Source organism: Pseudocercospora fijiensis (assembly GCF_000340215.1).
Source record: "Pseudocercospora fijiensis CIRAD86 unplaced genomic scaffold MYCFIscaffold_7, whole genome shotgun sequence".
Lineage (NCBI taxonomy): Eukaryota > Fungi > Ascomycota > Dothideomycetes > Mycosphaerellales > Mycosphaerellaceae > Pseudocercospora > Pseudocercospora fijiensis.
In genome coordinates this window covers 560,530-574,306 of record NW_006921538.1, presented here as the reverse complement: position 1 = coordinate 574,306, position 13,777 = coordinate 560,530, and the positions used below count along the sequence as shown (strand labels likewise).

The following is a 13,777-nucleotide window of genomic DNA, read 5'->3' as shown; positions in this document are numbered from 1 at the left end:
CCCGGCATGGCTTGTTATGGCGGCGAAGATCAGAAGTCGGGCGGTCATTAACATTAGCCAAAGCCATCTCAGCAGCCCACGCGAGATCCCCGAATCACAAAACGCCTTTGCGCCAGTGGAGTCACCGCACCAGCTTGAAAGCAACACGGCAGTTTCGGCGCAGAAGCTCGACAAGGAAGACGAGCGACTTCAGAAGTCTCCTGCAGGTAGCGTAGCGACGACGCGCATTGAAGACTCCTATAAGAACGACGCGCCTGTGGCCAATGGCAGCATTGTGACAGTGGAGCAGTCTCGGCAGCCGGATGGCGATGAGCTATACAATATCACTCCCGAGCAGAAACACAAAAGCCAATCTCGCTTCACGGACGGAGGGGCAGAAAGCGCTCTCGCTGGCACCATTCCTGGAATGCAACCGCAGGCGCAGACGGACTTTGCCAACACACAGAAAGATCATCGACCAGGCATTGAGGAGGCTACTGTGAGAAAACTCAGACCCAGGCGAACGCCTTCAAATCTTCGAGCAGTGGCACAACAAGCACTGGATAGCGACACGGATGTGCAGCGCCAGGACCATTTGCCAACTATCGACCAAGCTGCAGCACGTACGAGTACGAGCAGCAATACCAGTGCCGAGAGGAAGACTTCCGGCAGGGTTCCCGGCGCTACATCTCAGACCAGCGCTGCTCCGACATCAGTTCTCAGAAAAGTTGAAGGACACCACGAGATGGCAGGGACTAGAGCAGCCGACCGGCTTCGTGCCAGACAACCAAATGCTGGCGGTGCTTCTGCAGCAGCGTCGATACCAGCAGCACAAGAAACACGACCCGCCCAGAGCACCTCGTCACGGACGGCTGGAGCTCCAGTTAAGGTCACCAAGACAAATGTTACCGGCAAATCTGGAGCGGTCAGCCAGAAGGCAGCCACACCTGCACCGCAAAAAGGCGCTGTAAGCAGCACACGTCAAGCGACACCAGCCCCTGCTCCCACTACAGCAAATTCGAAAGGCAGAGCGGATCCTGCTCCAACACCGGCTCCCAAGTCTACTGCAAAGACTCGAATGCTGGGAGACACCCCTGCTGTCTCCAACAAGAAGACCAATGCAACAGCAGAGCCAGAAGCTCGGCACGAGGGTGGGCGAGCTAATAGGCACCGAGGTGGCAAGAAGCGCGAGACTGTCGGCCCGGATACCATGCAAACTAAACTTGCCAATGGGCCCTTCCACTTCGAATCAGATGATGTCGCCGACAGCGACTATGACATACCAATATCATCTCCAAAGGGTAAGGCTCAAGCAAAAGGCAAGAAACAGGCATTGCGCGAGCCAATGCAAAAGCAGTACCAGACTTCCGTTGGGTACGACTCTATAAATGTTGCCGGAAAGTTGCCCAAGGTCTCCAGCTCTCAGCCAAAGGCAGCCAAACAGCAAGTAAAGAGCACGGGAAAGCTCGTGAGGGACGATATAGAGAGACGGAAGCCCAAGAAAAGCTCTGAACTAGAGCTTGCCCAGTACAGCGAGGCAGATGCGTCTGCCGATAATGATCCTGCTCCCATCGGAGACCTCCACTCCAAAGACTTTCACGCCTTGAGCGCAGCTGATTCGGGAGCACCAGAGCGAGAGCACCAGCACGACGTCCACGTACCCGACAGACCTGTTGAACTACAAGATGCTGCCAATGCTCTCAACGTTCCTGGATCACGACAGAACCCTCAGGTTCTCTCGGATCCTTCAGACTCTAGCTCACTACCGACTGACCCCGTGGAGAAAGTGTTGAAACCTGAATCTGCTGTCAAAGCCAAGGATTTCGCAACGCCCACTGCCTTCCGTTCGAGCCCGCCACGGCGAGAGCAAGCTATTGCTGGGGGTGTCGCCGAGTTTGAGCAACAGACGGCAAGATCACATAAAACGACAATCATTGCCTTCGACAAATCCGGCCCACGCAATCAGGGTAGAATGCCCATCGCTACTCCTGGTGCCAAGTCCGCGCGATCATCAATGCCGCCAACCAAGGCGTATCTTAGCGCACCCAAGGCGCCAGGGGACACCGACGAGCGCTCCAAGCATCGCAGCAAGCAACAGTCTTCGACAGGGATCAGTACCCGTACCCGGAAGGCTCAGCCCAGCAATACTTCGCGCGATGTGGCTGATGCTTTCCAAGATTACTTCGGCAAGCGTATCAATTCCGCCAGCCAGAGTGACGGCGTCTTGGCAAAGTATGGCTCTGAAAACGCTTCTTCGAACCACAACAAGGGCGAAGCACTTGCAGGAGAAAAAGAGTCAGACCAGAATGATGAGTTTGTCGATATCAATGATTACGATGACGCTGGTGATCTGAGGCCATCTCAGCACCAATCTCCTACGCCAGAACGGCAGAAACCAAAGACTCAGAACATTCGCAATTCAGCTTCGGTCAAAAATACTGCATCTGAGGAGATTATCGAGACCGTGAACGATACTCGTCGAAACAAGGATGAAGGACGGCACTTACGAGAGACCAAGGCTGTTCGCTCCATGAAAGATGTGGAGCCGAGGGCGCTTTCCAAGGACCGAGATACGCCAGGGAACACGCAACGCCCGAGCCAAAGACTTGATGAAGTCGACGGCGAAGCAATCGCGGAAGAGGATAAAGACCGAAAGTCGACATCAAGAGAAGAGAAGGCAAAATCGCTTCCTTCGCATAGAAGCGAAAGTCATGTGCGTAGCCGGCACACACAAGTTGGTTCGACCTCGAACAAGTCGCGACCACCAGCTCATAAATCAAAGCAAAAGGATCAAACAGCTGTTCCAGACAGTCCTGCCCTCGAAAGCTCCTCAAAGAAGATGCCCCCTCCACCGCCACGCACCAAGGGAGCTGCCACCATAACGGCCACTCGAACTGCAGCACCTCCAGTTGAGAAGACTGCTGCAAGCTCTCGGCCCAAACGTGGAATTGCTGTAGACTTACCATCGGAGCAAGCGCCGAAGCGTGTCAAGCTATCTACCGTTGTCGAACAGCCCAGTCAGGCTCGTCGGCATGAAGCCACCCCGAGAAATTCAAAAATGTCCCCAAAGAAACAAGCTGGGAATCAAAAGAATGTCCACGCTGGCGCGCAAGCCAAGCGATTGTCCAAGAGAACCCTTCGCCAAGTTTCGCAGGGATCACAAACAGTCGACATGCATGGAAGTCCAGTGCCTCCAGACATGGATGTTGCAGAGACCAAGACTGTCCTTGAGACATTCTCCCAGCAGGCTAGCATCTCTTCAGATCGCGCTCAGGATGCGCTCCCGACCCGGCAGACGCCCTACCACGATGATGTTGATTTATCCGAGGAAGATCCCTTCATCGCACCACCCTCTCATCAGCGGAAGGTGATGTCCAGCAATACGAAGCCTGTGCCTGCTGAACCGGAAGCAGAGTCGACTGCATTGTCTCGTGTCAAAGTCACCGAAGCTCAATCTAGAATGCTGTACGGAGAGATCGACGCTCCGGAAGACATCGCGAATGAGCTCAGTACTTCACAGGAGCGAGACGACGATGACAGTGAAAGCCAAGAGAGAATACCGAGTGCTGCGGGACTTCTACGGACCCTCAATGATTATTTTCATGATCATAGGAAAGGTCAGTCGAAGAGGCCTGGCGAGAAGAACAAGTCTCCAGAGAAAGTCCCCTCGAGAAATGCCGTTCGACGTGCAAAGAAGCCGGCCTCACCATCAACAGATGTACACCCGGCAGGCATCCGGAAGAAGAGAGAGGCTCAGCCGAGTGTCTCTGCAGCGAAGACCAGTCGCTCAAAGAACAAGCTCTTTGAGTACACCGCACCAGTGGCTGAAGAGGAGGATCCTGACAAGACTTTGGTCAACGAAGAAAGTTCCACTCCAGGATCTTATGTACAGAAGTCGCCACACCACGCTGCCATCGACCCCGGCTCGGAAGCCAGCTCAGAGGACCTTGTTGAGTGGACCGGACTTCTGAAACCACACCAGCGCAGTTTCTTCGACGGACTGGTCAGATGCGCCCAAGGCTTGACCAATCACTTTGTCAAGCAAGAGAACGCGACAGATCAGATGCTGGAAGAGTATCATCGCCGTAACATGTACCTCGTCCAGCAAGAGGAGCAGAGACAGGCCAAATACTACAAGGACTTACTCGTCCTGCACGAGCAGAAGAGCCAGGCGCGCAATGCTCGACTGCTCAAGATGAGTCAGGATGTGCGTGGGCTTGCGGACGACTTCAAGCATGAAATGCAAGAGTACAAAGCGAGGAACGCGGCTGATCGCGAGTATAATTACGAGCTGGAAGCATATATCGAAGGACTGTGAGGAATATTCACGGGATGGCGAGAGTGGGAGTGGGAAAATGAGAGGAGAATATGGCTCAGATCGAATCATGTACAGGAATCGCTTTCATGTATACTACTATCACGCATATTACTATAGCTTTCGGGGAATGAGTTTTTTTTTCCTATTGCATATCTCAAAGATACGTCTACTCACACTTCCCCCAAAATTCTGAGTCTCTACTTCCCTAAACGCCGATCTTCTGATACAAATATGAAGCTCCGCGGACTATTATTAGGTCTCTCCCGCATCTCCTCTTCACCAAAATTTCGGTATTGAGTCTAGATGTCGGCTTACGAGATCGATGTGGTGGGGAGGAGGGGGATTGTAGATTGGAATGTGTTTCGGAGGTCATGGTTGAGGATGAAGTCGGGTTGGTTTTGATGGTGAGCTGGTAAGAAGTGAAGCTGTGCTATGTATCTTACATGTTTTCTTCGTTCGATGTGTATTCGCACAGCATAGTACCTGTATTTGGGCTATGGTGTAGGCGAGCAGATACCCGTGTGCCGGGAGTGTCGTGAAGCAAGTCTGAGCTCATGGCAAGCTGATGTCGGCTTGTATGTTCGGGCAAGATTGAGCATAATGAATACAGGAAGTGGCGAGATGGTGCCGAATGAAGTGCACAGGGCCTGCGTCGTCAGAAAAGTTGTCTCTTTGCTCGTGGTAGATAAAATCTTGCTTGCTTCGATCCATGTAACATCTAGAATCTGTGCCAGAGCTGCTTGACACCGATATCGCATCGAAACTCATTATGTTGCCATCGATCCGCACCTTGTGCATGGGTATCTATAGCCTCTAACCAGCCAGTATTGTACAAATGCTCATCTTCTGTGTATCGTCACGGGTCTCGCTCCTCTATCTTGCCAATTTGTACAATGGCCAGAAACCGATGCCATCTCATATTTCCATGTCCTTCACGGCACTTTCTCGGCCTCTTCCAAAAGCTCTTCAACCTTGAAATTCGCATCACCTCCAGAGAACTGCTCCATCAACTTCCTCCTCCTCTCCTTGTTCTCTCTTGCAGCATCACTGTGCGCCTCAAAACCATAGAACTTCTGCAGATTCATAAGCAGGAACCTGCCCTCGTCTACAGTGATGCCCTTGTTCTCCATCACTCTGCCTTCCAAAAGCACCAGTCCATTACTGTCTACCATATCGAGATGGTGGGTAATGGTAGTATGCGGCTGCGCGTACTCTCCTCTAAGCTTGAACTCAGCCAAGTGTGTGAAGAGGACAGTGGCAGTGGTGGGTGACGGGAAGGTCCATTGCAGGAAATGTATCTCCGCACCCTGCTCCTCTCGCGGCAGAGGCAGGATGAACTGCGGGTGCCTTCTCGCGGTGTCCTGTATCCGCCTAAATGTATCTGCTGCCATTACCGCGCATAGCGACTGTGGGTCTTTCACATGTCGCAAGCGCCAAATCGTCTCGATCTCTTTCTGTGGAAGCTCTGATATCTTCTGTACATCAATGAACGAGTCTAACGTCTTCACTGGCTTGCCCGTGCTCTTCGCTGCTTTCTTTACAGCTTCCTGCTGTTCTGATTGTGGTTGCGGAGGAGGAGGCGGTTGGTAGGGTATGCTGCTCGATACATTCTGTGGCGATGGCGGTGGTTGAGCATTTATTGGTGCATTGACTCCAGGTACAAGACTTTCCTTCCGTAATGATTGTATCTTGTGTTTATGTGCGTCGCGCAGCTCGTCGATATCCTTCAGACCTTTTTCTCGTGCTTTCTGTTCCAGCTTCTCGCGATATTTGTCCTGGACCTTGTCCTCAAGTCGGGAATGGACTGCGAAGAATCGCACATCATGGACTTGAGCCCATCGTCGCTGGCACAGCTGGGTACGTAGCCGAGGCACGCTCCGCCTTACCAATAGACTCGATGCATTCATCTTTGCTATGTCAATGGACGCCAGATGATGTTGACCTTGAAGAGGTTCCTGCAGGCCGAGATATGTCCGAATTTCGGGCCTCAAGTCCACATCCCACCTCCATCCTCTCCGTCAGCCTTACTTCTTGCCGCCCAACCATGGCGTGACATTGTCGACCGGCAACAAGATCTGCTGTACTCGAAATGCTATTTTACAGCCCCGATATACAGTTCGGCATCAGTCTCAGCCATGGAAGCGGGCAGGGCATTTCCTATCCCCACGGGCACCTCGTCTTTCCAGGACAATGTCGCCAGTGGACAGGCTACAATGCACAATGGGCATGTCTTCAACGTCAGCTACTCTGGAGCAGCGCCTTCGAGCTTGCGTGAGCAAATTCTGGACAGCCTATGGTTCGACATGATGGAAGCTCGGCAAGACAGTATCAAAGGTGCAACTCCTGAGACCCTTGACTGGATTTATGAACCTCAGGAATCAATAGCTTGGCGACACGATAAACCAGAGTGGGACAGTTTGGCTACATGGCTAGATGCAGGCGACTCGATCTACTGGGTGTGTGGCAAGGCCGGATCTGGGAAATCAACTTTGATGGCGCATATTGTCGACGACGACCGCACGAAAGAGTGTCTTTCTAAATGGGCACACGGCAAACCACTTCACGTTCTCAAATTCTTCTTCTGGCGCCCCGGCACTGAGCTACAGAAGAGCATCAATGGTCTGCTGCGCACGATACTGTATCAAATATGTACGGAGGTAGATCAGGTGGTGCAAAATATCGCCAAGGCTGTGCGATGGCAACCTGGCCGCCAGGCATCATGGACCGATAAACGCTTGAATCTTGCAATCGAAGCTGCTTTGACCTCTTCCGACGATGTCTTCTGCTTCTTCCTGGATGGTCTCGACGAGTTTGTTGGCGATTTGAGTAGCCTCACAGACCTTGTCTATCGATTCGAAGCCCTCGAGAACGTAAAACTCTGCGTCTCAAGTCGACCTGAAGCAGAGCTCACCGCCAATTTCTCCTTCTGTAGGCAGTTGCGCCTGGAACAACTCAATCGTGCGGACATTGAGAAATTTGTTGAAACAAAGCTCCGTCGCTTTATCGACAAGCCTGTCTTCAGAAAATGTCCATACAGAACGTACTCTGGCTTCGTTGCGGATGTTGTATATCGCGCTGACGGCGTTTTCCTCTGGGCTGTCCTTGTCGTTCCCACGCTCGTGAGAAGTATCAGTTCAGGAGACGACTGGAACATGCTGCATACTCGTCTGGAAATGACTCCCACAGAGATCAACGACCTTTTCGCAAGTATGTTGGCTAAGCTTGATCCGCTGCACTGTGAATCATTCCACTTCTATCTAGAAGTGATGAAATTTTCCGAAAAGTATGCTTGGTTCATGCAACCCAGAGTTGCACAAATTACCGCTGCGCAGCTGGGCGACGATCTCCTCAATATGTCATATGAAGACTTCTTACAGGCCTGTGACATGGAAAGGTTGCGAATTGTTAGCCGTAGCTCGGGATTGCTGCAGATTTACGAGGATCCTCTTCACTATGAGAGAGTGGGATGCGTGGCCATACCTCAATTGACCGATCATGGCGGCACGCCATCAACACACATTGATTCGGCAAGAGATGCTGCGAAGCTCCGAGAACCTATGGACTTGAGCGTAATAAATGCTGAAGCGCACATGTGTGCCGACCGCGAACGCCTTGGGTGGATACATCGCTCTGCTCATGATTTCATATTCCCTCCGGACGGACCTGTACCACACGTCTGGAAATCTGAATTCGTCTTTGCAGATGCTTGCGATAGATATCTGCGCGGAGCTTTGAGGTTACTTGCGGTCTCGCCTTCAATATGGAGCGAATCCATACCAGGACTTCCGGAGACTATTGAACGTACCTCAAACGATAGCCTTTCTTATCTGATTAGGGTCACAGACGAAATGTTGACATTGGAATGTTCTGAGTCCGCAATAGCTCTAGAGATTGCTGACGAGATGCGGCTAGTCGTATGCAATATGCATGAAAAAGATCTCGACTGGTCTTGGCTACCGTATGCTCACGAAGAACTGGTTCCACTATTTCCCCATGTGGCGTTCTGGGAGAACTGTGTTTCGGCGAACGCATGGTCCATTCTCCACGCTTTGATGCCAACATTGCCATCTGGGCCAGTAGCAAACGCGCTTCTCTTGCCTCTATGGAACCGAATTGTCCGCGAAATGGGGCGATCTCAGGTTTCAAATTGGGCAGTCCAAAATATAATCACTCCACTCCTCGACAAGATTGAGCAAAACATTTCGCTTGTGCCAAAAGAAAGTGCCCGCGTGAGACTCTACTGTTTTGTTTCCGGGCCCTTGAAGCTCAGTAGAATCCGTCATTTATCGTGTACAGTGGCAGATTTCCTTGGATGGAGACAGCCAGGGGCGATGTTCAAATTCATTGACAGATCTGTGTCATTATTCCCCTCTTCACCAGGGTATACGCAGTTGCTGGCTCACTTGGATCGGATTGCAGGATCTCTTGGTCTATTTGCAGAACTTCGCGTGGACCCGCGCAACATGTTGGACTGGCGACCTGATCACGATCGCGTACTTTTACACTGCTCTGGTCGACTCCGGAGGAGTTTCCTGGACTCGGGACACCGGGGCACTTCAAAACAGCTACTCGAGTACTACAATGAGATTCGCATCATCTGCAGGCCTCAGGTCCTCTCTCAGGGCCTCTCGCTACCAGGAGATGACGGTAATACAGCAACAGAGACGTACGCAGAAATATCGCAGTTCATCCACTTCGCGCCCAGCTCACGCACGTGTCTTTGTCTCACTCGGGCTATTCAGCAAGGATTAGCTGGATCTGGTACTCAGGTTTCATTCCATTTGAGCGACGATGCTACGCTTCAGACGTGGACTCGAATGCTAGTGGAAGATATATGGGAAAATTCCCAAGGCCTGGATGCCACCCAGCAGCTTTTCGCGCTCGCCTGTGTGAAATGGACCATACCCAGGTGGCTTGGATACGACATGCGAATCGGGAGGTGGTGGTAGGGTGCCTATATATCTTTCCCTTACTTGTATTGTCTTGCAAGCCACGGCATATCTTTGAGCTTCGTGTGGGCGCTGGTTGTACCAGTTGTCACGACATGATTGGAAGAAGACGCAGAAGTCCTACAGCCTGAGATCTTCCTCTTTCAAAACAGCCTCCGCTATCGAGAAAATGGAAGCAGTTGTCACAGAAACAATCTGCCTCCAAAATATCCCTTTGCATTTTGCGGGTGCGCACCTTCAATCCCTACATATCTCCCACATAAGGTCACTACAAGCTGGGAGCCTATGATGGACCTATCCCAACACATCATCCATCGCTCGATGCAGCCACAAAACCTCCGGATCCATACTATCAAGCTCCAAACAAACCAACCCATCAACATTCCCATCCCCTAACAGCTTCTTCACCTTCGCACTCTGCTTTCGCCAAAATTCTTGCTCCTTCGATCCCAGGACTTTCCACTTCTCCTGAGCTCTAGTCGCCACAGTCTCATCGATCTTAAGAGGCCTGAAATCCTTCCAGATATGCGGATACGCGTAGTAATAGAAAAGGATCTTGCCAGTTGGATCAAAGAGATCTGCGAGCTGTCGGAGTCGGGCGGCCTGTTGCTTGCCGTCCAAGTGGCGGATTTCGGTATAGTCTGCGTGAGCGAATTGGCCGTACATGATTCTTTTTTCGTATTGAAAGGGTTCGGGGAGGACGTCTAGTAGGGGCTTGTCGTCCTCTGCGTTCCGCCTAGCGAATCCTGGAAGGTCTTGATGAAAAGACAGTTTTGAGGTGTCGCTCGACAAGTCCATTGTTTGCTTTGGGTCCGGTAGTAGCGCAGCACCTTGATTATGATCTTCGCTGTCCATATCATTGCCAGTAATATCATCCCCGAACTCCTCCGGCACATCCTGCCCCAAATACCACCCCACAGCCATCTCAGCATACTTCCTGCATTCCCACCAATCCTCCTCAAACCCAGCATCCTGCAACAAATTTCCAGGCGTGACGGTCTTCTTCTTAAGCGCCAACTTCATCTCCACAGATTTCTGGTTCCAGAAAAAGCGTTGTTCATGCAAATCATCTATCGTCTGCATTTCGGCCCAGAGTCGTGCGGCGTTGGAGTAGAATTTCTTCTTCGTTGTTCCAGAAGCTAGCTTCTCTTTTCGTCGAAGTTCGAGAACGGGGTCGACGTGGTGTACGAAGATGTTGCGTGCGTTGGCTGCGAATTTGGTGGCTTCTTGTTTTAGTTCGCGTTGACGTGCTGCTGGTGGGAAGGCTTTGAAGATGGCAGTGTCCTTCACGGGTCGCGGTCGATATCTACTGCTGTCTGAGTTTGCACAGTGTGTTGGTATCGTCTTTGAGCATCCTGTGACTGCAATTGCGAACTTGTCCGGCGCTTCAGTGCTGCACTCATCCTCCTGTCCGGGACTTCTGCACTCTTCGATGTGGTCATTGCGTTCATGATTGCTCGTTGGCGGCACAGGAGTATCTGTACAGTCATCGCGAGATTTGTCGCTCTGGCCGTCTGTACTGTGACCAGTCGTCCGAGAGCCTGCATTGCTATTAAGAGGCACTTCATTGAACGTACCACAGAATGAGTCTGCTTCAGACTTAGTATTGCGATGTTTTGCGTTGAATTGGAAGTCTTCATCTGCCGCCATCCTGGGTTTGTTAGACATGTAACCGTTGAGGTCTGTTGTGTTGTGGGCTACAAGTTATAGGTCAAAAGCCGCAGCCCCAGCGTACCGCTCCACTTTCACATGCCGCCAAGCATCCAAAGAAGGAAGGCACAAATCTGCGATCCTTCACACACCTGGTCCAATCTCTCAATGCAGAACAACAGTCTCCCAATATTCGGCTCCCACCAGGCAGACAACTCCTTTGGATCATTGAGCGTGCCATCAAGCACAGGAAAACAAGCCTCTTCACATGAGTAGGTAGAAAATTTTCCAAAATGCAATGTGAACTTCGAGCATGGACTACCTTATGCCATCAAAGCTTAACTTTATCCCATTTCACTCTCTACTCACTTCTCCTCCTTAATTCCTTTCTTCCCGTTCTCCTTACCCGCATCCTTCTCTTCCCTCTCCCTCTCTTCCCTCTCCCTCTCTTCCTTCTCCTTCTCTTCCCTCTCCTTCTCTTCCCTCTCCCTCTCTTCCTTCTCCTTTTCCGCATCCGCCTTCTCCTTCTCCTCCCTCTCCTTCCTCTCCTCCTCCATCCTATCGGCCTCCTTTATCATCTCCTTAATATGGTCCATCTCTGGCTTGAGTCTCTCCTCAGAAGCGGCGGAAACCTGGCGCATCTCGAAATCGTTCCTCTCAACCCTGGTCATGGGGGCAAGAAATTTTGAATATTCACTCATATTCTTAAATTTCTTCGGAGCCGGCATTTCGGATTCCGAGTCGCTGGAGCCTCTGTCTGCTTCCGTGGTGGTATCATCCTTTCCGTCGTTTTTCACTTCTTCCTCGTCCACTTCGTCCTTTCCTACTTTCTCTTCCTCCTCCTCCTCCTCCCCTTTATCCTTCCGCTCATCATCGCTCTTCTTCGCAACCTTACTCCCCCCCGATCCAGCCACAGCAGCAACAGAACCACCCCCTCCACCACCCAAACCCACAGCAGGCACCAGACCCGGAAGCCTCACAACAGGCGTCCCAAAATCCGCCATAATCCTCCCCTCAGCCCAAGTAGTAGGTCTCTGCGGATCCCCCGGCCTCGCAACCGCCGGAACACTAACCCTCCCCTTCTCCCTCGACGAAAACTCCCCAATCCTCATACCAGGACGCTCATCACTCGTCGCAAGATTCCTCCACACCCATTTCGTAAAGAGGCGGTCATCCATCCAGAATTCGAAAATTGTAGAATTTCCGCGCAAATAGCAGTTGTTTGCGAGGAAGATTCTGAGGTCGTCGTGTTGGAGGAGCCAGGTTCTGGATCTTGGGGGGTTGGGGTCGAGTTTTCGGGCGAATTCTGGGTCGGAGAGGAGGTCGGCGTTGACTTTGTTGGAGAAGTTTTGGAGGTCCGGGGGAATGGGTTTGGTGCCTTGGTATGGTTCGGTGTGGGCGTCTAGGACGACTTGGATGGTTGTTGGGGTGTTTTTTGTGGTTGCTTGTGCGGTCGGGCCTTGGTTTTGTGTTGATGGTCCAGCTTGAGTCGGTGTGGTCGAGGCCTTCTTTGATGTCGATGGTTCAGCCTGAGATGGAGCCGGAGTAGACGTCTTGTTCTGATTCGGTGTGGTCGAGACGTTCTTCGGAGTCAACGATCCAGCCTGAGCTGGAGTAGACGTCTTGTTCTGGGTCGGAGTAGTTGAGGTTTTCTTTGGAGTCGATGGTCCAGCCTGAGTCGGAGTGGCCGAGACCTTCTCTGGTGTTGATGATCCAGTCTGAGCTGGAGTAGACGAGTTACCCTGAGTCTTCGTAGTTTCGCTCTTCTTCGGAGTCGATCGTGCCCTCTTGGCCGGGGCAGAAGACTTATTCTGCTTCGCGTTCTGATCAACCATGATGGGAAACTTAGGCTTGCAGACTGTGGTGAGAGAAACTTCAGTTGCATAGGACCAGACTCTTGTATTTGACCGTGAAGGAGATGTTTGCTTGCCTGATTGGACTCCTTTGTCTTTCTCGCGAAATAATCCTAGAAGCTTCTCGTTCTACGAGGGCTAAAGGGACTACCGCGAGTATTGTCTCGACTAATCCGGCAACATCAGTATACGAAGATGATTCTGGGTCATACCTGCTGAGTGCACCGACTGCTCCGTTGTCTTTCTCGCGACATGATCCTAGAAGCTTCTCGTACTACGACGGCTAACTAGACCACCGCGAGAACTGTCCCGAAAACATCAGTGTCCGAAGATGATTCCAGATCATACCTTACCTGCCGAGTGCATCGGGACCAGAAACTCTGTGGAGCGTCCGTTGAGCAAAGATCTTCGTCAAGCCATATACTTGCTTCTCGTATCCAATCGCATCTGTCAAAAGATTGGTGGAATGAAGATCACTTGCCCGCAGAACACACACTCTACCCACCATTGGACCCATAGCTTCTGCATGCATCGCGTCCTCCACAAAACCCGTCCCTTTCTCACTCCATCCGCATCACATCTCCAACCCGTCAAAATTCCAATCCGGATTCCCCTCCGGCAACTCCTCCTCACCATCCTCATTCGCTGTGCCCAGCATCGGCGTCACTACCATTTATCGGACTCGTAACACGATCATCCTCAGCCTAGCCATCCACTTCCCCTTCCCCTCTCCCTCAAAAAAGAAAAAATCGCCTTAGACACATACCGAAGAAAGCCCGTAGGTAGTCGATAAAAGAGTCGCGCGTCTGTACATTCCGGAAGGGGGGGTTTTTGATGTAAACGTTTTTTGTGAAGAGATTCCATGGAGGCGCCGGTGAGGTGGAGGAGCCAAGATGCTCGCGCGGTGATTTGGTTTGCGAGGGTTGAAATGTCCGGGTCGATGGGTTGGGTGCGTTGGTAAGGCTGTGTGTGTGTGCGTCGATCACGACGCGCCTGCGATGGCTTGGTGGTGGTGAATGGACAAGGAG

At 51.7% G+C, this 13,777-nt stretch overlaps 4 protein-coding genes across 4 annotated transcripts; 2 read left to right on the top strand and 2 right to left on the bottom strand.

Moving 5' to 3' along the window:
• Positions 1-5,066: 5,066 nt before the first annotated feature.
• Positions 5,067-6,204, bottom strand: MYCFIDRAFT_155792 (uncharacterized protein; the record flags this gene model as incomplete). The annotated part of the gene is made up of 1 exon (XM_007930848.1): positions 5,067-6,204. The coding sequence occupies one exon, from the start codon at positions 6,202-6,204 to the stop codon at positions 5,230-5,232; it is 975 nt and encodes a 324-aa protein (XP_007929039.1). The 3' UTR covers positions 5,067-5,229.
• A 306-nt stretch (positions 6,205-6,510) lies between these two features.
• On the top strand, positions 6,511-7,437 carry MYCFIDRAFT_37472 (uncharacterized protein; the record flags this gene model as incomplete). Its single annotated transcript, XM_007930624.1, has 1 exon — positions 6,511-7,437. A coding segment is annotated over one exon (927 nt), but the record flags the coding sequence as incomplete, so codon positions are not given.
• MYCFIDRAFT_204390 (uncharacterized protein) lies at positions 7,392-8,086 on the top strand (the record flags this gene model as incomplete). Its single annotated transcript, XM_007930847.1, has 1 exon — positions 7,392-8,086. A coding segment is annotated over exon 1 (636 nt), but the record flags the coding sequence as incomplete, so codon positions are not given.
• A 1,280-nt stretch (positions 8,087-9,366) lies between these two features.
• On the bottom strand, positions 9,367-13,422 carry MYCFIDRAFT_176935 (uncharacterized protein; the record flags this gene model as incomplete). Its single annotated transcript, XM_007930846.1, has 12 exons — positions 9,367-9,404; positions 9,433-9,490; positions 9,516-9,540; positions 9,578-10,943; positions 10,990-11,048; positions 11,077-11,214; positions 11,266-12,878; positions 12,931-12,993; positions 13,046-13,102; positions 13,129-13,225; positions 13,255-13,308; positions 13,337-13,422. 12 exons carry the CDS (start codon positions 13,420-13,422, stop codon positions 9,367-9,369), a joined length of 3,654 nt encoding a protein of 1,217 aa, XP_007929037.1.
• Positions 13,423-13,777: the final 355 nt, after the last annotated feature.